General features: G+C 39.9%; 2 protein-coding genes across 2 annotated transcripts; one reads left to right on the forward strand and one right to left on the reverse strand.

Moving 5' to 3' along the window:
* The first annotated feature begins 69 nt into the window (after positions 1 to 69).
* On the forward strand, positions 70 to 3,612 carry myl6 (myosin, light chain 6, alkali, smooth muscle and non-muscle). Its single transcript, XM_079218376.1, has 6 exons — positions 70 to 101; positions 407 to 434; positions 1,496 to 1,639; positions 2,011 to 2,184; positions 2,390 to 2,467; positions 3,279 to 3,612. The coding sequence occupies exons 1-6, from the start codon at positions 99 to 101 to the stop codon at positions 3,305 to 3,307; spliced, it is 456 nt and encodes a 151-aa protein (XP_079074502.1). The 5' UTR covers positions 70 to 98; the 3' UTR covers positions 3,308 to 3,612.
* Positions 3,613 to 7,434: 3,822 nt separating this feature from the next.
* smarcc2 (SWI/SNF related BAF chromatin remodeling complex subunit C2) lies at positions 7,435 to 17,773 on the reverse strand (the record flags this gene model as incomplete). Its single annotated transcript, XM_079218527.1, has 26 exons — positions 7,435 to 7,600; positions 7,829 to 8,201; positions 8,296 to 8,430; positions 9,246 to 9,409; positions 9,492 to 9,618; positions 9,716 to 9,777; positions 10,783 to 10,944; positions 11,025 to 11,283; positions 11,365 to 11,427; positions 11,525 to 11,641; positions 11,733 to 11,886; positions 12,001 to 12,114; positions 12,248 to 12,319; positions 12,549 to 12,679; positions 12,765 to 12,802; positions 13,109 to 13,162; positions 13,293 to 13,417; positions 13,544 to 13,788; positions 15,033 to 15,108; positions 15,317 to 15,386; positions 15,470 to 15,539; positions 15,625 to 15,717; positions 16,280 to 16,361; positions 16,499 to 16,584; positions 16,669 to 16,788; positions 17,663 to 17,773. The coding sequence occupies 26 exons, from the start codon at positions 17,771 to 17,773 to the stop codon at positions 7,536 to 7,538; spliced, it is 3,168 nt and encodes a 1,055-aa protein (XP_079074653.1). The 3' UTR covers positions 7,435 to 7,535.
* Positions 17,774 to 24,071: the final 6,298 nt, after the last annotated feature.

The raw sequence follows: 24,071 nt of genomic DNA on the forward strand, positions 1-24,071 counted from the left end.
CAGATGCGCTGCTAAGAGGAGCTAGCCGGTGTCCTCCTCATTAGCTTAGAGAAAACACAAGACCCTCGCCCGTCTTTCTACAACGACTTCAAACCGACATGGTGAGTAAATATATGACTGCAGACTAACTAATAAAAATGTCTATTGTTAAACGATTTGTACTGAAGGACAACGTCGTTCTTTATTCATACGATTTAGAAAACTACTAATGTTGACCCAGTTAACACTCCGCTAGCTGCGCATCTCTCCCGGCCTGCTTCACTCATTCTAGCTTTAACGTTAAGCCTTTTGCCCCAATCCTTTTATCAAACTGCACGTTAATGGAAGATTAACTGGAAGCATTTGCACATTACACTAACGTCAGTATGTTATTCTTCTGTGCCATTTTTAACCCCGCCTCAACCAGTCTGACTTCACAGAGGACCAGATCATGGGTGAGTCAACGTTAACATCTGATTAGCAAACGGGATTTATCCTTCTAGTGGTTAAGGTTATATAGCAAACATATCATCGCCTTTTATTCATTTTAAATAACGTTCGCTTCATGAATTCGTCACTCTGACCCTGTAGCTCGACCGTTGTCTCTGCAAACTGCTGAACTCCTTCAGGTGACTGACAGCTCAGAATAAACTAAACTCTTTCTAACTGTGTGTCCAGTGCTCGTCACGACTTGCACATAACAAATACTATGTGAATTAATCACGAGTAGTGCCACATAATGCTGTACTAACCTGGGGAAATGTGACCTAATAAAGCATCTTTGTGTTTTTGCATGCTGATGCTGAAATACGCACCTTAAATGTTGGCAGTCATGATAAAGACGGGTTGTAATGTATGGATCACGGGGTGGCTCACGCATCATTCTTCTGGTTACAAGTGTGCCTAAAACTATTCTTTTATGGTACTCACTAAAGCAGTTTGTTAGAATAAATATTCCACATTGATGTAGGACATCAGCTACTTTGTGGTGGTGTTGAACATGACCAAAGTCTTGTTGGAGTTGCAAGCAATTTGTGCTTTTAAGGGTCGCATTGTTCCAACCACCCACTGACCCTTTTGCTGTAAGCGATGAGTATGTTTCAGTTTTTCCTTCAAAGTGTTTTCTGCCTTCTGACCTGTTACCAAGTATATCAAATACTAATACTAATATTAAAAGCTGCTAAAATACAATATCAGGTAGAAGAGCGCCATTATTTGTGAGGTGAATGCGTAGTCAGTAAGCCACAGTAGTTAAAATAAGCATGTGCAATATGTGTCAGGATTCTGCCACTGAGAAAATGCAGAGACATAACTGTCTCGTGTATCTAATGTCAAAACAAAGCATGCAGTGGTATCGGCTGTCTACACAAACAACTTTTTTCATTAAAGTTACAGTTTTATCTGTGGGGATATAAGCTCTGTGTTGTGCATATGTGCTTGCTTGTGTCTCCAACGTTGGAGTATTATTTCTATACTGTACAGCTGAATGAGTGCTACCTCTCTGTCTCCATATTAGAGTTCAAGGAGGCCTTCCTTTTGTTTGACCGGACGGGTGAGGGGAAGATCACCTACAACCAGTGTGGTGATGTTATGCGGGCCCTTGGACAGAACCCCGTCAATGCTGAGGTGCTCAAGGTCCTGGGAAACCCCAAGTTAGAAGGCAAGCCTTTGATTCTCCAGCTGCAGTTATATTAGACAAATTCAATCTACATTATCGTTGCCTTGGTTAACAGATAGGTTGTGTGTACAATTCTAAACCCTTATTACAAACTCAGAGAAACAGTATGTGCTGAAATGCCTTTTTACACTTGTTTGGGGTACAGACATGATCATTTAGTACGGTAATAAATGTGCATTCAGCTGAAAGCTCTGGTAGTGTAAAAACTACATTTGGACTTCCAATGTTTGCCTATGCTAGGAATAGAGAGGTTCTCAAGCGTACTAATATCCATACAAATGTGATTGTTTTTATAACTGTTTTGGGGGCATTTAGAATTTAAAGAAAAACACCTTTTACTGATTGCCTTTCAGACATGAACTACAAGATGTTGGATTTTGAACAGTTCCTGCCCATGCTTCAGGCCATTGCTAAGAACAAAGACCAGGGATCCTTTGAGGATATCGTAGAAGGTCTGCGGGTCTTTGACAAGGAGGGGAACGGCACAGTGATGGGAGCAGAGCTGCGCCATGTTCTCACTACACTAGGCAAGTCGACAAAAAACTGAAAAACACAAAGATGTGTCATTAATCCTTATCTAGTTTAGCTGACCTATGCATGTCTTATCATGAGAAGTACAATCCCTTCAGGCACTTATCTGTACCAAGAACAATGTAAACAAGCATGCCGTCTCCTGTTCCTTTTCTCTATGTGGTCCTAAAGTGCAAATTCATTATTCTTTGTTTGTTCCAGGTGAAAAAATGACAGAGGAGGAGGTGGAAACACTTCTAGCGGGACACGAAGACGCCAACGGCTGCATTAACTATGAAGGTAAAACGGCACAGTATATGGAGAGATGCACTCAGATGACTCGTACTACATACACTTTAGTATGCCAGGAAAAGCAAATGCATTATCCCAAAAATACCAGGATGCCCTATATGCCCTAATGGTTGCATTTTGCAGGATGCAAGTTAACTGGCTTTTCTGGCTATTCTGACCCACAATCATCAGCGCAGAGGATATACGAGTATGAGGGTCAAAGATCAAGGTGCAATGTTATGACAAAGTAGTTTGTCCTGTTGAAGAAAACTTTCTTTGAGGTCCAATTTTAAGTTTACAACAAAGCTGTAAAATCGAACCAAAGTGAGTTCTGGCCATGACTATATGGATTTACAGGAAGTAACAGTTAAACAAAAGGTGTGGGTTGGGCTTAGCTTCTCAGGAAGGACAAGGGACCTTGAAACCATCAGCACCCAAGATGTGGGGGGCATTTTATATTTGTTATAAAATGCCCCCCACATCTTGGGTGCTGATGGTTTCAAGGTCCCTTGTAAAGAGTTTATATTAGGAGCGAAACGGAGCAAACCCGTCTGCTTCGAGCAAGCAGGAAATGTGGCGCAACTACGCGGCCGTCATAGGAGCACTAAAAATTCTCAATACGAACACACAAAAAAAAGAAGAGGGAATCAAAATGTAACTTCTAGGACTCAGAACAGATCTGATATCTTAACCTGCTTCAGGTTTTTGGTCCCTTTGCTCGTATCCCCACTGACACAATTGTTAGATGTTTTTTCCTGATTTTGTCCGAGTGTTTTCAGATTTGACGCTGATGCGCTTCTCTTTCTTTCTCTTTAAACAGAACTCGTCCGGATGGTGATGAGCGGTTGAGGATTCAGAAACGCACTTCCAGCTTTCATTTTATTCCTGAATATTTTTATATTGTTTGTCTTGTCCTTCCATCCACATCATCCTACCTCCAACAAGTCTTTTTTCTTTTTGACATCTTCAATTTATTTCGAAAGTGCCTATTCAGTCTAATGTGAAGAAACCTTTTCATTTTCTCATTTTCCAAATATTATTTCAGCCTCGCAGGTACACTCTACAGAACGGTTCCCTTGATGATTTTACCCATTACATCTTTATTAACCGGTCAAGTCTTGTTGTCAGTTTTTGATTTTTTTTTTTTGGAATGGATATGATAATGTGATACGTTTCATCTTCCTGTATTGAATAAAAATCCTAGTTTCCAAAGTGTCTTTCAGCCTCCAAGTCTTCAAATATGTCTTTATAGGGCAATCACATGACAAAGCATGGTGCATATTTCATGTCAATTTATCATGTGCTGTATAATATCCTTTATAAACCATCTTTTGGGATGGTTCCAATTGTCAAAATATCATATTCAGAGCTCTGAAATCTGCATATTTTATTGCAAACTAACTTTTTTGTGTGATAATTTGATGGAGTACCATACTTTCTTTTTTAAACAATATTTTATGATATATTGTACTGTACCTTTACAGATTGATAAATTAACCTTATCAATCTCCTTTAGAGAAAACAAATGTGATGTGAAACACTTAAATGTCTTTAAGCATTTATTAAACAGAAACTTGGAATAATTCAATTGAATGGACAGAGCTTGTCACCACAGATGGTTCGGAGGTCTGACCCCAAGAAATAGTTCAACATGAATTTCATACATCAACAATTATTATTGAAATGTTTGCCCTTTCCCCTCTCCCCCTGCTCCTCCTCAGTGTCCTCCTTCCCACCAGACAAGCCTTGATGCCTGCCTGGAAGGTGTTGTTTGGCTGCGGCCCTGAGTCAAGAGTGAGAGAGAAAAGGAGAAAACAAAAGTAAAGGAACCCAAAACAAACCGAGATCCACCGGTTATTGCCCCACTTGGATGGCTCCGATTAGGCTGGGTCAAGATGAACTGAACTCTCCTTTCAGAGTTCAGCACTATTCACATTTAAGAATAAAGCCCTTATGATAAATTTCCATCACACTCAGCAGCACCCCACTGAGGAGAGAGGTCTTCTCTCCCCTTCAATTAACCATGGTCTCACCGACAGCTATATATCGTGCAGTGGAAGAAGGGTCAGGAGTGTCTTGTTTCATGGAGCCCTCATTATGTTGTTTGTCCTAAGTTCTTGTTAATGAGTTTTGTAGACCTCAACTCATTTATGTTGAACATATTTTTTTATTCTTATTTGTCACTTTGTTCTGATTTTGTTCCCCATCGTAATACTATTATTATTGGGTGAATAATGATGTTTCTACCTTTACCCGCCCTCCCAGTTGTATGCGTACCCTAGTCCTTCACAATGACGTACCACAATGTTTTTGATATATTTTATGCCAACATTTTTATGAAATTTGTATGATATATTAGAAACTATGACTTATGTTGGCCTATGGCTTTTTTTTAATTTTATCACATACTGTGACCTTTTTATGCCTTCGTGCCAGCTACTGCTGGAGGCATAATGTTCTTGGGTCGTCTGTCCGGCTGAATGGAATTTCTTCAGATTTGGCACAAATGTCAACTTGCACTCGTGGATGAACTGATTCAAATTTGGTAGTCAAAGGTCACCTAGTTTTGGGCCATAATTGAATAATGAATAATGCTAATTATTACAATTTCACAATGACTACTCAGATAAAATTATAAAGTAATACAATTTTGACAAGACATGACCGTAAACTGTAGCAAGACTGGTTGGCAGAGGCATAGGCGGACATTCTAGTTATGACATACTATACTGTGACATTTTTTGTGTACAATGACTGGTAAGTGAAGTTTTTATGACATACAATGCAATTTGTTATGGCATACTATACTATCATTTTTATGACATTCTTAATGACTAACTCTACTATGCCTTTTTGATGTTTTTATAGCAAACTTTATTGTGAATTTTTTTTTTGGGAAATTACATTTTCATGGCATACTATACTATGACATTTTTAATTGCATCTTCATGAAAAAATTAAATGGCGCAGAATTTACACATACAGGACAAATGCTAAATTATTTAGAATATAAATAATAAAACAAACCACCACACAATGACTTCCTCTTCACATCTTTATTTTTACCCCAATATTTTGTAATTAAAACCTGAACCCCTTTAGCTATGCATTCTTGTTAAATACAAACTGCCAGAGTAACTGTCAGTCCGAATGTGATAATTTACTGAGGAAAAATGTTTTCTACTGTATAATAACCAATGCAATTGCTGCTACCTTCAGCATAGTGAAAAACTTACATAAACTGAACATACACTTATTTCATATCACAAAATCCACACAATGTAGTAATAACACAGATAAAAGAAGTCCATTTATGCTCACAACTATGGTGAGGTCTGCAATACTGGCTTGACGGACATTAACTGTAAAGTTTCACCTTCTGACTGGATTATAATTCATGACACTGAAGTGACATGTTGTCGTGTGCAGAAGGAAGCTGTTCCTTTTAATTCTTCAAACTCTCTGACACACGACAAATGGCACTGTAAATAAAACTGAACGGTAATGTGGTTTACAGATCTTAATGGCATGCGTTCACATCCACAAATGCTCACAGTCACATCTCAAGACGGTTCCAACAAACCTGCCTGACTCATACACAACAGTGGAGAGGGTAAATATAAGATACAAATGTAGTAATATACAGGTACAATGTTGACATATGAAAAGTAAGGAGATGGAAAACAAAGTAAAAAATATAAAAATTGATAGGATAAAAAGTGAGGATATTGTTGCAGATATTAAGGACACAATTCTTCATTGTCAGCTGTTTAAGGTGCAAACTCCCTTGTTTTTTGACAGGCTTCACATTTCTTCCATGTGTAACTTGAAATGCACCAGCGAAAAACAAGCTGCTAAAAAAATCTTCTTAATTTCCCAAGCAACCACAATACAACTCACTGAATAAATGTGAGATAAACATGATTATAAAACATTTTGGTTGAGCAATTAAAAAAAAAGTCAAATTATTAATAAACACTCGTGCAGTCACTGGTATAATTATCATTCCCAGACTTTCAATCATTCCTTTTGAACAAAACTACATTCCTCACAAACTCCCGGATGCTTTAGTTCATCCAGATTTGAAAAACATGAAGCTCCTCACTGACATGTTATTCCTTAAGTGCTGTCGAAAGGATGGACATTATTAAGATATATTTAAAGAGAGGCCTTCTCAGGATGATGATTTCATGCTGTCAGAACTTTCAAATATTATCATTACAGGGCAACACAAGATGTGTTTGTAACTACAACAAAAATCCAGTTTACAGTACATCGTCTCAAACTGCATCCAAACCAACTTCATTTCCAACTGATTTCTAATTAGTTTTCATTCATATCAGACATTTATCTGGTTTTAGACATGGGACCTCCAGGCCAGACCCTCTAAGTGACTGTTTGTCCATGTAAAACAAATAAAAGTAGAGCGGAAAAAGTTACATTTCCAATCAAGTTTTCGAAACCTTCAGCATGAAAAAGTATTTAAGACAACAAAAGGATGATATAAGTGCTAAAGTTAAATCATCGACGCTTCAAGTCTTTCAATGAGACCTTGGGAAACATGTTAAAAGTGCATTTTTGTCTTACATATATTTGAATTAGTACCTACAGTACAAGGGGGGGAACTCTAGAGAGATTGCGAAGCACAAACTTCACAAGCTGTGTCAAACTGTTGCAGAAAATAAATGCAACAATTGCCAAAACACTGAAAACACGAGATGAGTCTTTTCTCTTCTTTCCTTGACTGGCAGCATGTTGGAAAGACCCTCTTAGTTCACTCTGGTGTTAAACTTCAAATTATGAAATGAGATGTTGCCGTCAAATCGACCGCACAGGACGAACAGCTAAATTTAAAAAGTACATCTTTTTCGACAGAGTTAAAGTAGAGCTGGTTTGATTTATACGTTATAATTTTTTCTTTCTCACGTCAATTGTCCTGTTGGAAGAAAAACAAACAAAACAAATAAAAGAGCTGAACATGTAAAATGTGTTCTTCTTCGGTTTATGACTTCTTCATTTCAGATGATACCGGCAAGTGGTCTGAGTCATTCGGATTCTCAGGCTGTGTTTGAGTCTCTCACTGTGGAGGTTGGACTGGAGCTGAGGGATGGAGTGTTTCCCCAGGAGGAGGGGGGGCGGGCTCTGTAAGGTACAACAGGTGATGAGGAGAAATACGTGGTCCTCATTAAAGTCAACAGGACAAACAATTCAACGCTGATAATAGTGTATGTGTGTTGAGAATTTAGTATATTATATATTAACATCCATCCAAAATATATTTATTTAAAAATATGATGATGGCTACACAGATCTGAGTCGAAAAGTAGGGATGAGAGAGCAGAGTATGTATTTAAGAAGCTTTAAACTCACCATGGAGTACAGGAGTAGTGCTGGAGCTGGAGCTTGACTGGGTAGCTGGGGTTGCACCTGGAGGGCAGGGGGGCGAGGTGTGAGCACCCTGAGGGGCTTGGGACTCAGGGGCCGGGGCAGAGGCTGAGGCTGGAGGCGCGGGACTGGGGGCCGGCTGCGGCGCTGGTGTGTTGGGGGCTTGCTGACTTGCGGTCGGGGGTGCTGGGGCTGGTGCTGGGGCGGCCTGGTTGGCATGAGGGCCGGCGGCCTGGCTGTGCTGCTGGTGCTGAATCTGCTGGAAGTGCTGCTGGCGGGCCCTCATCTCAGCATATTTCAACTGTTCCATGTGGAAGGACTGACGGTCAGCCAGCAGCTGCTGACGCTGGTACTCCAACTACAAACAAAAAAGGTAAAAAGGTTAAAGATATTGTACTGTATAGGTTGACTTCTCTCGTGAGATACTACATATCCCAGAATCCCTAACTCACGGCCTCCCTCTCTCTGTCCATTATGGTTTCCAGTTCTTCAAAGTGTCGCAGTTTAATCTCCAGCTTCTTCATTTGGGTCTCCACCAGCAGAGCCACGAGAGATTTAATCTTCCTCTCTTCAACTGCAGCCAGGTGCTACGAAGAAAGTGAAGGAGAAACTTAGATTAGACAAAATGTGAAAGTAAGAAAAACTAGAATCATAGTTGTATGACTCTGCCATGCAGTTTATATCTATGTCTGTCAAAAATTACATTACTTCATAATTTTATCCAATTCAAAATTTGTTGAAATTGTCATAATTATCATTAATATGGTCGTGAATTATGTCGAGAAGCGTGTTTTGTAAGTCACTGTGACCTTTGGCCACCAAATTCTAATTATTTCATACCTCAAACTCCAAGTGAAAATATTTGCTACTGTATTTGTAATGTGCCTATAGTATGTCATAAAAATGTAAAAGTAAAACAAAGCATTGTATGTTTTGTAAACACATATATAAAAAAGAAAATAGAACGACATCAGAGAGAATATACAAATACAATTTGAATGTTCATAAAAAAGTAATAGTATAGTAAGGTAAGGAAAATGGGGTAAAAAGTAATCAATAAAAAGCAAATTGACATTATACAACATTGTCATTTTGTTATGACAAAATATACTTCACTTTTTCCAGCCATCAATATGTGTATGGAATGTCAATACACATTACTAATTAATAGTATATATCATTAACATCATAAAAATGTCATAATAAATGTCAAAGTGTACTATGTTGTAATATGCAGTAATAGTACTGCAGCATGCCATAAAAGAAAGTCAAAGTATAGTATGTAAGGAGGTTCAGACGGACGGACAGGCAGCACAAAGACATGATGCCATGGCTGCAGACGCAGAGGCATAAAGGTGATGAAGGAAGCAGTACCTTTATGCCCAGAGATAATGAACTGTACCTTGGCTTTGACAGCAGCAGCAGCGAGTGCAGACGCGGCAGCAGTGGCAAGGTTCCCCTCTCCAACGTCACGCTCCACCTTAGCCTTCCTCTCTCCTTCACTCTCTGCTTCTCGTTGTCCTTCCTCTGTGCCCTCTTTCCCGTCCTTCGCTTTCTCCCCATCACCTATGAGAAAAGAAAAGTTTTTTTTTTTACCTTTGTCAAGAACACACTATTTCCTCTCTCAGACTGTGATGCATTTTCATACCAATCTCTGACTCGGTTTTGTCCGTCTCCCTCTCCCTCTCTCCTTCTGCTTCTCTTCCTCTTTCTTCTTCCTTCTTCCCGTTCTCTGCCTGTTTCTCCTCTTCCTCAGTCGCTCCATCTTTGCTGTCCTTTATGGGAAAGCAAAAAACACAATGAGCTTCGCAGCAGTTCATCAGCAGAACTCACAAAACAGACTCTTTATGTTATATCGAACATGCGTCATACCTTGGACTCCCTCTTCTCTTCACCTGGTTGGCTGTCACTCTTACTTTCATCACTGCTTTCATCTAGAGAGAAGGCGAGTGCAAAAGTGTTTCATTTTTTTCAATTTTGTAGGTGGATTGGTTGGTCAATATGCAATTGTCCGACCAAAATCCTCATTGGTTGGACAATCGCTTGTGTTACTTCAATAAGAAGAAAAGCGCTTCTTCTTCCAAAATGTTCGGGGGCAGAAGGGACTCGGTGTGTTAGAGAGAAAAAGGGAGACACAGACTGAGCTCCCGTCTGTAATGATTGGCTACTTGTTCTGCTGCTATTACTCAAAAATAAAGAACAATGTAAATTTGTATTACATTATTACATGTCATTTAGCTGACGCTTTTATCCAAAGTGATTTACAATCATTTACAATAAATGTACAATAAATGTAACAATGAATACTCTTAGATCCTTCCACTACTGTGGTGGGGGAGAAAGAGAGCACTCTGGACCTCTCCAGCTGTAGCTGCTCTCTGTGGGAGGAGCCCTGAGGAGGATGTCTCTGTCTCTCAGATCTCTGTCCTGACACTTGCGCTGCTATAATGCATTAGGTTGATGGTTTTCGGGTCGGGATCTGTTGATTTTTTTGCAGGTTTGTCGGTGCAGATTGGCTCTCATAACAGGTCGAGTGGGTGCGGATGTTAAAAAACACTGACAGGTGCATCACTAATATTAGATATTACATTACATATCAGAATCTCCATATTTCAGTATGGTTGGTCTAATAAATAGCCTAATATTTTTGTTTATAATACAACTGGCTCATTCTATTTATGGGAATCATATAAATATGGGCAGTTTAGCACTGGTCTGCTTTGATCATCTAAGTATAACATAATGAGTGGGTTAAAATTATTTGATAGACTACAATTAGCTTTTTATCTCTATTTATAATTGATTTAGGGTAGAGTGAACAGTGCACTGTGGCCACTGAGTTAATCTTGAGAAACAAGATGTGTGTGTGTGTGTGTGTGTGTGTGTGTGTGTGTGTGTGTGTGTGTGTGTGTGTGTGTGTGTGTGTGTGTCCATCCTACCAGGTCTGTCTCCCTCCTCCAGGCCAGTGCCTGCGATGCCACTTCCCTCCAAGCCATACAGCGGGTCCTGTCGGCCACTGACCCTCGCTGCCTCCTCCACCCGCCTCACGTGAGCCTCAACAAGAGCTGCAGGAACCTCCTCCTTCATACGAGAAAACTCCTCTAAGAGGGAGAGGCAGATCAAGGTTTTTGGTTACGAAAGAGTAATCAATAATGACAATCCAAAAGAAGCTCCTTCTCACCCAGAGCAGACTTGGCCGCAGCAGAGGCAACACGTGGATCGACAACAGAGGCGAGGAAGGCCACCGAGCTCATGACAGGGTTTCCTGCCTGGCTGAAAGGTACTGGTTGGAAGGCTAGTGGTCCCAGGGACGACGAGTGTTCCTCTAGGTAAGGGTCTTCAATGGGCAGCCGCAGGAAGTGCAGGATGCATTCATCCTGCGTACGGCTGCCCACGTGTTCTGAAACCTTGTTCCAGTCGTCCTTGTACATCTCCAACCCCTGAGAGAAGTGGGGACTACATTTAGCTTCGCATTTCTACTTTCTTATTTTCACACGATTGATTTAAGGGATAACTAGTACCTCAAGTAGTAGTAGTGTTTCTTGCTCGGTCCACTCCCTCATAGAGCTCGCTGTGCTCTTGCTCTGTGCACAAATATCAACACCACTTTGTTAATATAGGAGCTTATTGTAAACGTACAGAAAAATAATCCTTCCTTCATGCATTTTCTTGGACTTGTACCTTTATAGAACAAGTCTTCTTGCTGTACATGTCAGTTCGCAACCCAAAGTTTTGCAGATCTGCTGGTTTCTCTTTCACTTTATCTGGGAATGACATCATCTGCTGGGTAGCAGGCGTCTACAGGTGCACAATGAGAGGACATGTGTAAAACAACCCAGAACATGTATGCATGTTTTATTTGTGTTTGTGTCTGAGAGTGTATGTGGACCTGGGATGTCTTGGGCTGCAGGGGCACCAGACTGGACGGAGTGTCTGCCAGGACGTGGAAGTGAGAAGTGGGTGGGGGACCCATGGGTGTGGGTCGGCTCTCAGAGTCAACCTGGTAATTGATCAGGCCCCACTGCTCCAGGAAGGCATGCACTCTGCAGCACAAGAAACACACAGTGATCGCAGTTTGACCAAAAACAAGCGACTGGCTAAATGCAAAGTTAAAACTCTGGATTGAGTAGAAATATTCCCATTCAGCCTCCAACTACCTCATGATCGCACACACGTCTCCTGCCAGGTTCCTGCGACAGGCCGTGGACGTCAGATATTCCTGAGGGTTCAGCCGGTACGTGTCAATCATGAAGTTCCTGTACGCCAGGTAACTGAAAGAAGGAGGTGCATAAAAAGATATTTTAACTTACTGTTGTATCATGTGGGATTGCTTTTTGAAATGTGTGTCAGATAAACGTTTCAGATAATACCGGATCTTGTTCGGTGTACGGATCGAATACTCACATCTCTGGGGTTTTGGATTTGTTCTTCCCATTGAAAAACTCTGGCAGGGCTCTGCGCTCAATGGCATGAACACTGGGGGGGAACAATTAGGACATCATGAGGACTCACCGCTGAAATACGTATGAATATCAGTCATGTGCTCTCTAGTGCTGAGACTATACTGGTTTTTATATCAAATAAAACTGACACAAGCTAATCTCACCTAGTTCTTACTTTTCACATATCTGAATTCTATAAATACATCAGTAACATATCTGGAATCAGATTACATCAAACATTTTCAAGAAGAATGTCTTCTTACCTGTTGTAGTCAAACCAGGCAGCGTAGCTCGGTATAATAATGTGATGGGTTTGCTCGGTCACGTTGTCCTCGTGAAGGTCCGAGCCTTTCACTGGTTCACCCTTCACGCTTGGAGAGCCTTCCTCCTCCTCCTGTTCAGACACACACTCACGTTGATAAATGCGTTTACTGCCCTCACTGTCCCCACATTTTCCTGCAGTTTTAAAACTACTTTACCTTGCCTGTTGTTTCCATGGACTCATCCTCTTGCTCGTCTGTTCGAATCACAAAAGAATGGTCGGTGAATATAAAACAAGGGCAGAGAGACATAACATTCACTGAATACAAAGTGAATAGAGGACTTATTTACAGTTTGAAAAGCGCACTTCTCCTCCATGCAGTTAGAGATAAAAGTCGTGTAAAAACAATGTAAGGCTAAAACCCAGATACACGATCAAGTAATACATTGCTGAAACAAATTTCTGTGTTTTCCAGTGTTTGCATATAAAAGGGATGCTTTATTGTAAAAGTAGTTAAAGGTGGCCATGATGGAGATGAAACATACAAAACTTTTTGCTCACCCATATCTGTTCCTCCCTTGACTGGCGTTGAATCAGAGTCCTTCTTGGTGTTATCTGTAAAAAGAAAGTATAATGTCAGCCAGTAACAGACAACAACTACGTTTAAGTCTTGAAGGAGGCAACATAGCTTTATTTTAATGATCATATATGGTTTTATTTATGTATATTTTGAATGTTTGTGTACTTGTTTTAGGTGGATTTCCCTCTTCTGATGCTGGAACAGGTGATGCTTCGTCCAAGTCTTTACTAGGATCCTCCGGTTCCTCCTCCCTTTGGCCCCGTTTAGACTTCGTGTACGGGGTCGTTGGTCTGTCCACACAGACACACATACATAAAAAACCTTATTTTACAATACTGCATAATGTCTCTGACACAACTGGTTCTAATGGCTGATGAGTGTGACATCATTGCAGAAAGACACAACTGGTCACCAACCCTTTTTTGGTATTCTTCTTCTTGCTCTCCTGAGGCGGAGGGGTCGGGGAAGGTGACGGCGACCTCTTCCTCTTCTTAGCACTGCCGGGCTTCTTGTCCCTCCGCTCATCAGGAGTGGTCACCTCATCTGTCAGGGTCTTGGCTGAGATCCTCTTCCTCTTAGGGCAGCCCTCGCCCACTTCATAGTCCTCCTCATTCATCCACTCGTTATACTGGTCCAGGTCTAAAATCCACTTGGCATGGACCTGTATACAGAGAGCATTGTAAGCACTGAGCATGTCAGCGGGAAATGAGTGAAATGTCACCAACTTATTTCATAGTTAAAGCAGTGTGTTTGACACTTTTTTTTAGCAAAATCTTCTAGAAATCACCTACAGTCAATTTCAACATGGCACAATGTTATCTTGTACACACAGATTAAAATGCCATGCCTAGAAATGTAATAAAATCTTTAGTGTATCCACAGCAAAAGTACTGCTGCTGAGAACATTAGTGGAGGTGTTTTCTGGATCCTATGTTGGTTTTGTGGCTGAAACATTATTGCATTTGGGCAATAATGGCTGCATTAAAAAGAAATTAAATATGTTAGTGTTCAATGGAAGTTTTGTATGATTTATGTTTCCGTAAAAACAATTATACAGAGACTTAACTACATTAATGAAGCAGACACTGAATGAAGACAAATGCAGTTAATCTTAATCAAGTCACTTTGAAGTTGTGGTCTGAGGGAGACGTTTATGCTGTGAGTAAACAGAGTGGCAGGATCGCGAACTAACACAATGAGCTGATTTTTGTGTGACAACAGCTCCAAACATTTTAATGCTTCACCGCGCCTACTCTCATGTCTTAGTGAGTGCTGAGCGCCTTGAGCGATTGATGCTCTAAATACACAATAAGAGCTACTGACGCTGCCTTTAATTCATGGTTCAGCAAAGTGCCAGAGTAATTCAAGTGCCAATTTACCCAAACACTTCATTCTTCAATGTTTTGCACAAAATATGAGCTATTAATCCAAATAAGGGAGCTATAACCTCTGCGCACACTCAACAGTCCCCTGACAGATTTGTATCATAAAGAAACGGTTAAGACACATACAATTAACTTACATCATTTACATACTCAAGACTTAAAGACGTTTTCCAAAATTGTGCTCATAAAAATTATGCACAGGCATCAAATATTTTCCATCTGATGTAACGATGCATCATGCACCCATTAAAAACAGCATATTTGATTTGAATATGTTACAGGAAGGGCAGGAACAAGTCAATGCAGCAAATATATATATACTGTATATTTGTTGTAGTTGAACAGTGTGAAATATGTTAAATATCTTAAATGTATGGGGTATGTAAGCAGACGTTAAAAAAATATTTGTTATGAATTTTTAAACTAAGAGAGGATAAAGAACATAGATTATAAAAATTGGGAATGGATGACACAAAAACAGAGACAACAAACTACAAAAAAGTTTCTACAAAATAAGTACCTTCCTAGGCTTTTCTGGGCTGGGAGGATCCTCCACAGCAGCCTCAATCTCACTAGCTTGGATCCAGGTGTCGTAACTAAATGGTGAGAGGAACAAGGTCAAAGTTCAAGGCAGAGGGAAGATTACAGGTTTGGGCTTGTAAAAACAACTCAGGTAGACCATTGTGTAATTTAAGCAACATTTGCAGATCCACTCTACAGTGTTATACTTCTCCAGTTAAGTGTAAAATGTTTCTATTTAAAAGTAAAATGTTGAATGGTGCTCTCTGTAAACTCAGCACCAACCTGTCAGGAAAATATCCCCAGTGGAGCAGCACTTGCTTATCTCTCTTCATCACTGGACGCACCCACTCCTCTGGACCAAAAAGAGAAAGGGAAATCAGCACAAAGCTGATTGCATCAGAATTCACTAAAATAAACAACAACCTGAAGCCTCACCTTCCTCCAAGCTGGTGGGAATAGGAACAACAACATGGGAGCTGGAGGCCTTGTCCTCAGTTACTGAGCCCTGCAACAGATAAAGTCACAAGGAGATTACAACAGTGTGTTTTCTGTCTGTAGCACTCAGACTTTTAACAAAACAAAACACACACCTGATGTCTTTTTATGATGTCTTTCAGTTTCGCAAGCAGTTTTGGCTCCATGTCAGAGCTCAGGAAGATGACTGGCCTACTCAGGCAGTTGTTCTGAAATGAAGAGAAATGCAACAGATGTGTCAGAAAATATATATATATATATTTATTATCATGTAATCTAAATTAAAACTCAGTCAGTGTTGATGAGCTCTCCAGATTAAGAGAGTTGAGGGATCTTGTAGTGTAACTGCAGGACTGATTAAACAGGATTACTGCTCAGGTCACATGACTGGGTGCCCTTCATTGTTTCTTTCTGTAAATCTCCGGCATCCTGATTCTCAGACACTTCACAAATATAATGGAATAATCGTAAGAGACATGCAATCTCTCGAATATAGTTTTTCCTTTACAATTATAATGCTGTGATGCCTACAGCAAAAAACAAACAACGGAAATGTATCAACTGACCCCTGTTGAGGCTCACACTTGATTTCTTAAAAACAACCATTATAATTGTGTCAAATTGTGGAAATGTTGTAAAAAGTGAGTGATGTGAAAGAAACTTTCTTAATACAAAAAACTATTTTAAACACTGCTATTACAATTTAAAAAATAGAACGGGAACCATTTACAATTGCATTTTTCTCTGAGTAAAGCTCAGTGGCAAACTTACTTGCACTAAGGACTTCTCAATGGTCATGAACATCTCCACATTTCGGTCCATCCTCGACGGATTCTGGAAGTCAAACCTGCGCCTACCAGGAAATTAGACTGGAGTTAAACAAGAAACAGCAACATAGCCAACATCCAACTGTATACAGAGCATGTGTACACATTATTTTCAGTTTGTTTGTTTAGTAAACAAGTATATCAGCTAAAAAGAAAGTCTTACCATCCCTGGTCACTCTTGAACTTATAGGCAGAAGCCAAGATGTGGCAGAGAGCCCCACCTGACTTGAAGTCCAGAAAACACTTCATCTGCAGGAAAACACAACCGTTTAAAATGCCTCAGTGGGATAAAGTTGTGTGTTGGTGTGTAAATGACAGTTAAAGGACACATACTGGCAGCTTGGTGAGCGGAGGGTTGCTGACATGTCTACCGAACACCTCCTCCTGGAACTGGAGCAGCTGGACCACCAGGCTGGACAGAGACTTGTTGGTGGGGGGCTCGGCCTGGATGTACTGAGATCAGATAAGATAAGACATCTCTCTCTCTCTCTCTCTCTCTCTCTCTCTCTCTCTCTCTCTCTCTCGCTCTCTTCATTTATATATATTTATATATTTATATATATTTATATATATATATATATATATATATATATAGATATAGATATATATATATATATATATATATATATATATATATATATATATATATATATATATATATATATATACTGAGAGGACATCAACACAGAGAGGCTATCAGTGCTGAGCCACAGAGAGGACAGATCACAGTGAACAGTGTACTGATGGCTCAGTTGTTTAAAAAAAACTGGAGGGAGCATTTTTATTAATTAGGGTAAGTGTAATATGTAATTATGTAATATGTGATAAGGGAATTAAATGGTAAATATAGTTAATTGCATAATTATTGTTGTTGCACTCTTAAATAAATAATGCAGTTATTTGGTTAAATGAATGTGTCTATTACAGACAGGCCATGGCTTCAGTCAGCGCTGCGCGCCACACAGCCAACATCTGGATCTCAGCTGCATTACCGTTAGCCGGGTAGCTAACTAGCTCGCTAGCTGGTTGGCCGACTAAAGTCACCTCTTTTGCAAAAATACCATCCTCGCAGGGCAGATTGTGTGCTGCTTTTGCATCGGTTTAGCTACAATAACGTGCAGGGATGCCGCGTTTAGCGGCTGCATCTGTTGCAGCTGTTGGCTCAGCATCCTTTTGTATCCCGGCTCGAGAGAGGCAAACAGCTGGACGCTCAGCAGCACCCTCCCTCCTCTCTTTGTCACTGCCGCTGCCCAATAGGTAAGTACCCGCATTTCAGGGTGAAACATGTCAGCTCTGTGTGTATGGAGACAAAACATGCGGTCGGTACCTTTTTGTAATTCTTTCCCAGCCAGACGCGGACATTATCAAACTGAGAAATGGTATCAGACGATTCGAAATATTTTACATTCGGGCCGCCGTCTTTCTTCCGCACCGCCATCTTTGACTGCAGACAACTAGTCAACGTCGCCTGCCGCCCAACGGCCAAAGCGTGGTACTACACCTGGTGACAAGTGTAATACCGGCCAATGTCCAGCAGGTTGCGCACTCACGTAGGGAATGAATTAAAAAAAATACTTCTTCTTGTGAGAGGTTTGAAAAGCAGTGGCCTGCATCATGGTTGGAGAAGAATAATGAAAAACCTTATTGTTAAAACACTACACGACACGTTAAAACACTGTTCAAGAAAATGTGACTGTAACAAAATATAAATGTTGGTATCGAAAATAAAAGCAGGCTACTCATCATGCAGAATGTCTCCTGTCAATTACTGCTGGTGGTCAATATAATATATGAATCCTATTTGATGACAGTGGTTTTGTGTTTTATATGTGCGTACAGGAGCAAAGTCTTTAGGAGCCAAACAAACATTAGACTGGAGCACGATAGCAGAATAAATCCTCATGATAAAATGGTATTAGAGAAAAAAAGATGAAACGCTGTATTCACTGTTTGTGGTCTATAGGGATGTGTTAATAAATAATAATATTGTTTGTGCCCTCTATAACTACGTATATTCTGCATATGCCCGGTAAGTTTCCAGTGACCTTTTTTCTAAACTATTAGAAAAGAAATACAAACGCCTATAATACATATCATATCATTTAACAGCTCGTCAGATCTCGCTGCATCTGTACACATTTGTAAAATGAAACAATTTACAGAATCAACAGGTATTCACCTCAAAGCACTCATGGATACTGTAAGTGGCAACCGAAAGAAGTGGGTCTAATTTGAGTATGAAGCATGACTTGTATGACAAGAAGTAACTTCATGTTTCCTCCCTGAGAGTGATGGTTGGCTTACTTTTAAATCTTGAATATATAATCAAATAAACCATGCATTCTGCACTCTTGAAATAAGACTTAAATAATTCAAACATTTAAAAAAGACCAGGTTTCTGATTCAGAGGCAGTGAGTGCACATATTGTATTTACAAAAAATATGATTTAAATCAATTTATTTGATAATCATATGAAATAGGTATGTACTGGCCACTAGGCCTTCTATCAATTCATTATTTTTGATTGTGTGAGACCTGGACTCGGAGAGTGCTCTCTTTAAAATATATTCAGTTGACAATTTTTACTGTAGTTATTCAAGTCCTCTATGTCTTGCTAGTTATTTTAGTAATCTCTTTAATATTATTAATGTATTTAATTATGTTTTTCCAATTTATTTGACTTTGATTAATTCAGGAGAGTCATGGTGTGGCAGTTTTGGACCAAGGGGTGACAAATTCAGTCTTTGGAGAAATTACTAGCAAGATGAGAAAGACTAATGAACCGGTCTGCTACACAAAATATATCTGTATCTTTTTTCACTTGTATCTAACATTTATTTAAAATATAAATAAGTTAAAACAAATTATACATTAATTTTAAAACATAAAAGTGATTTCCAATATCAGCACAGTTAAAGGGAGGGACAGCCACTAATGCGTCACAGACTGGATATTATATGAATATAGACAAAGACATAATTATAATCCTAAATGCATCCTATAAGCAAAAAAAAAAAAAAAGCTGACATGAGAGATAAGAAAAAAACGGAGCAAAATATAAACCAACGGACTGCTTTCATGTCTTTGACCTTTTTACCGGTTCTCAGTTAGTCAGGGGCTCAAATTAACCTTCATTAACAGAGAATAGGTGTGTGTGTGTGTGTGTGTGTGTGTGTGTGTGTGTGTGTATGTGTGAATCTTACATGACCCAGGCTAATTTGTGAAAGTCCAGAGACAACATTGAAGAGAGTAGTGCTCCTTGAATTCCTCAGGCAGTCTGTGTGTTTGTATTTGCTGTGTGTGTGTGTGTGTGTGTGTGTGTGTGTGTGTGTGTGTGTGTGTGTGTGTGTGTGTGTGTGTGTGTGTGTGTGTGCGTGTGTGTGTGTGTGTGTGTGTGTGTGTGTGCGCGTGTGTGTTGTGCACTCGTCTGCGCTGAAGGAGAGAAAGTGAAGCCTATTGATTATTTTAATCCTCCTATTTGTGAGTCTGTGATCCTCTCGGCTCAGCCTTCCACAGAAGGATTGCTAATGGGGCTGAACGCTTCCCTCCTCAGCCCTCTCTCCCTGTCCAATTAACTTAACGCTGGAATCTGCGAGGAGGGAGTGTGACTCAGAGGGTGGTGGTGGGTGCTGGACACACTGCTGAGACACAACTCTACCAACACCCTCCAGTCCAACATCTCCCAACCTCTCATTTGCACCAGTGAGAACTTCCTGTTCCAGAATAGTACGTCTCACCTTTAATTAAAGATCCATCTTCTTGTTTTATTCTGGTGAGGTGAGAAATCCATTCAGACAGTGTTTCATTTTCACAGGGTGGCCTTGCAGAGGGTAAAGCAGTAGTAGGTGAAGAAGTAAGTCTTTTAATGGGAAAGCTATAAAACAAGCTGCTGCTGCCGCTGTAATTCTGTCTGACTGCAGATATTTTAATAAGAATTTGTCCAATTAGTGTTTCTGTTCAACCCTTCTTGAAGCTTCAATTCAGAAAACCAAACCTTTAATTATGGACTCGCTAATAAAGGCGTTGCTGTATTTCACAAAACTGATAATAAACCTGTGTTACGCCCCCACCCTTAGGCCGCCCTTTGGGGAGAAAAAAACTCCACCACTGACCCAACCGCACCTTTAAAACAATCAGATCCATGGAATTCATTGGCCTGAAAATATACAAACAAGACAAAACAAAATACAGGTTGAGAGGCAGCAGGACCAGCGTCCCCACGCCAGAGGCCTCTCCCTGCTGCTGCCACAGGAGCTTTTTAGCACTTCCTTCATTCTTAGTCCAGGTGCATAAGAACATTGAGGATAAGTTGAGCTTGTTAAACAAACCTGGGCGGAGCTTAAAAATTACAACAGCGCAGGGAACAAAGACAGCAATAAGTCTTAACACAGGAGGTGGTGTCAATGTTCACAAAGTCACAAGGCATTGTTTTGTGCAGTTTAAGATTGTATGGCAACCACTTCTCTAAAGCGAGCGACATCACATCCAACACAGTAAGTGTCAAAAGGATGAAGTTTTCTCCTAAAATATGTTATGGCCCTGAGTGCTAAGCTTTATGTGTCTGAGACGTTGCTCATGTAGTAAAACCAGTGTCTTCGATTTTGAGGGAATCTAAAGAACTTCACAATTTCTCTTGACTTCACCAGATCTTTAATTATTGACTCATTAGTGCAGATGTCTGTTAACAATGTGGAAAAATTAAAGAACTGCAAAACCTTTTAGACCTGGTTATTACACAAACATCTCTGTAGTCGTATCTGTGCCAGAAGTTGTTAGCTTACATCTTAATTTTCTGTGTTTACTGACATTCATGTGTAGAAGTTTAGCTGCCCACAAAAATATAAAATAATATTTAGAATATTATATTTACCTGAAATACTTGAAGTTTATATTTTTACTTCATGCATTACATTCTAGAACTCAGTTTGACATGAAAACACAAACAATTAGCACACATCATGCAAAACCTTATTAAAAATAACAATAATTAGGAAATAATGTCCACAAAGTGAGACAGTTTACCACATTATTCTTTATCAATGGAGGAAAAAAATACATGGCAGGTAGGTTTATTGTTGGCTCTTGGTGGAAATACAATATATTTGTCAGCTGTTTTCATATTCAAACCTCAGATAAGTTTGACAAATGCTAAAAAAATCTTGAGATCTTTGCAATAAAAAATAAACACCCTGAGCAGTGAGAACTTATCACAACATGTCACCAGCTGAGTTTTTGAAGAGTACAAAGAATAAAGAAAGCAGTGGTTTTACTCAGCGACGGCAAAATAATCCTGACTTTTCTTTTCATTTTATTGTGTTTTATGGTCTTCAAGGGCAGAGGAAAATCTATGCTGACTTTATACATAACAAATACACACAACCCAGCTTGCAAAGTACAGTGACAACAATGAGTCCACACTGCTCGTGAACGAAGGTAACAGCGCCAGAAAACACACACAGTAGGATGCAGCATGACACAGAGGTTATGCAAAGCCACTCAGGAGGAATGTCTGTGTACGATTACACAACGCCGGGAGGGCTTTTCAATCACAGGACAAGAATGACCAGAAAAGTTCACATCCAAATCTCATCGGGGTAGTCATGCTATCAGGCTTCAAAGTTTGATCTGTGTCCCTTGTTGGGCCAATATGAAACTCTTTTTCCATGGCACTAAAACTACAGCAGATGTGCTCAAAGGAGTATTATATTGTACCCGTCTAAGCATTATATCATCAAAAAAATAGAATTGTTAAATATAGTAATTTGGTTACATCAACATATTTATAATGTATTCTGGATGAGCAGCACAGTTACATGCTTTGGTTGTTCGTTCCCTCATGTTTCCCACCATAACGAATGAACCTTGGTCTCACTTTTGGGCCTTTTATTCACAGTAGAGTCACATTCAGTTACATACAAAGATTCACAATCAACAACCTCAGTTAGCATCTATATTTCTTAAAGTGGTCGTCAGATTGCTGTTTGTATCAGCTTGTTTGTATCGCCTGGATTCAACACGTGTCTCATGCATAAAAATGAAAAAGATTGTGTAAGGCACAGACAACCTACAGGTATGGCAGTAAAACATCAACAACAGTCACCTGTATTTTAAAAACATTTGACATGGGTTTATTGACAGTAAAATTAAAAGAAAAGTGTGACACTTGGTGAGATATACTTATTTGTTTTTATGCAGAGAATTAGATTAAGAAAATCAATGCTACTCTCTTATCTGTTCAGTAAATATGACGCTCCACCCAGCAGCCAGTTAGCTAAGCTTAGCTTAAAGACTGGAAAAGGGGATCCAGCTGTTGTAGACAACCTATTCGACCCACCTTTTTTTTACACAGAACCATCTAAAAAGCCGCTGTTGGAAACTGGGGAAAAGGGCATGCACTTTCAAAAAAGTACTTGTTGGCTTCAATAGCTTCGGAGACCCCTTCTCACATACCTTTTTAGGGTTTAGGGAAGCTGTGTTTAACCATTTCTGTAAGTTTACGATCCAACATTCACACACATCTCACACTGTGATTGGTCAGCTGTGCAGAGATGAGAAAGGAGCCATGGTTTTAACTTTTTTTCTCCATTTGTTACACAACAATTTCAATTTCAACTCCATATTGGTACGATATCACATACCTCCCCTCTCTAAGTCTGCTGGCTTTTCACTTGGCCTTCCAGTGCAACCATTCGGTTGATGGATATAAACACTTTTAATTTCCAGCGTGGTCAGACAACACATCCTACTACTCGTTCTCTGGTATGACCCTGCCCTATTGCTATAAGCTAAGCGGCTGCTGGCCATAGCGTTATCGTGAACAGACGAATATGAGAGTTTCCTTTGTCTTATCTAAATCTCTGCAAGAAAGCAAACAAACGTATATAGCAAACTATGGATGCCAGATGTAAGTGTGACTGAACAGGCTGTATAGGAAGCCTCAGCTCATTAGCAGGACATGATGAGGCACTGCCGTGAGCTGCGGCTCAGGGAAAATCTCAAAGCTAAACCTCAGTATCAATATACCGTGTGTATTAAGGGACTGTTACCAACAACTTGACATCCCCTCCCTTAACAGGAGCTGTAAAATGTGCAAGTTAAACTAACAGCAACGTGATGCTTTCATGCTTTAACACAAGCAGAAGGGTAAACACACGTATGCTCGCACACGAGCATCAACACAAACATACAACACACTGGATTATGTTCATGGTGTTGGCTGTATTATCAGCTGCAATCAATATATTCATGACTTTTCTCATTTGGAAATCCATCTCACAGTGAAGGCGAGAGGCGGCATCCAAGTACACACACTTTGTTTTACAGTCTACATTCAGAGATCATTCCAGTCGATTTCAGACCGGCGGCTGAAATGGTCATCTTGTGTAACAACTCATCGGAGAAGTTCAATTCATGTGAGCACACATTGTGTGTCGCCAATGTGAAATGTGAATCCGGTGTTTTAGTCACGCTTACACACACTGTACATGGCACAGAATAATGATTACATTAGTGTGTGTGTGAGAAGTAAATGTTAACTGGCAATATATACAATACTGTATTCATTTTTACACAATTTCTCTATTTGTTAACTGTGGTCATGTAATTACATGTTTGTGTACGGAATGGCATTGAAATGACAAATCACACTAAGGAGGCATGGTGGTGTTAGATGAAGAAAGGAGAGGAAACTGTTTCCTTGATTACAGAGAGAGAATATATAAATGTGAGTATACTG

The sequence above is a fragment of the Taurulus bubalis genome (genome assembly GCF_910589615.1).
Source record: "Taurulus bubalis genome assembly, chromosome: 5".
In the NCBI taxonomy this organism is placed as follows: Eukaryota; Metazoa; Chordata; class Actinopteri; order Perciformes; family Cottidae; genus Taurulus; species Taurulus bubalis.

Excerpts from the sequence above, each read along its gene's own strand:
- myl6 (XM_079218376.1), top strand. Across the intron at positions 1,640-2,010 it reads GGGAAACCCCAAGTTAGAAG|ACATGAACTACAAGATGTTG; the intron begins GCAAGCCTTTGA and ends ATTGCCTTTCAG. Across the intron at positions 2,468-3,278 it reads CGGCTGCATTAACTATGAAG|AACTCGTCCGGATGGTGATG; the intron begins GTAAAACGGCAC and ends CTCTTTAAACAG.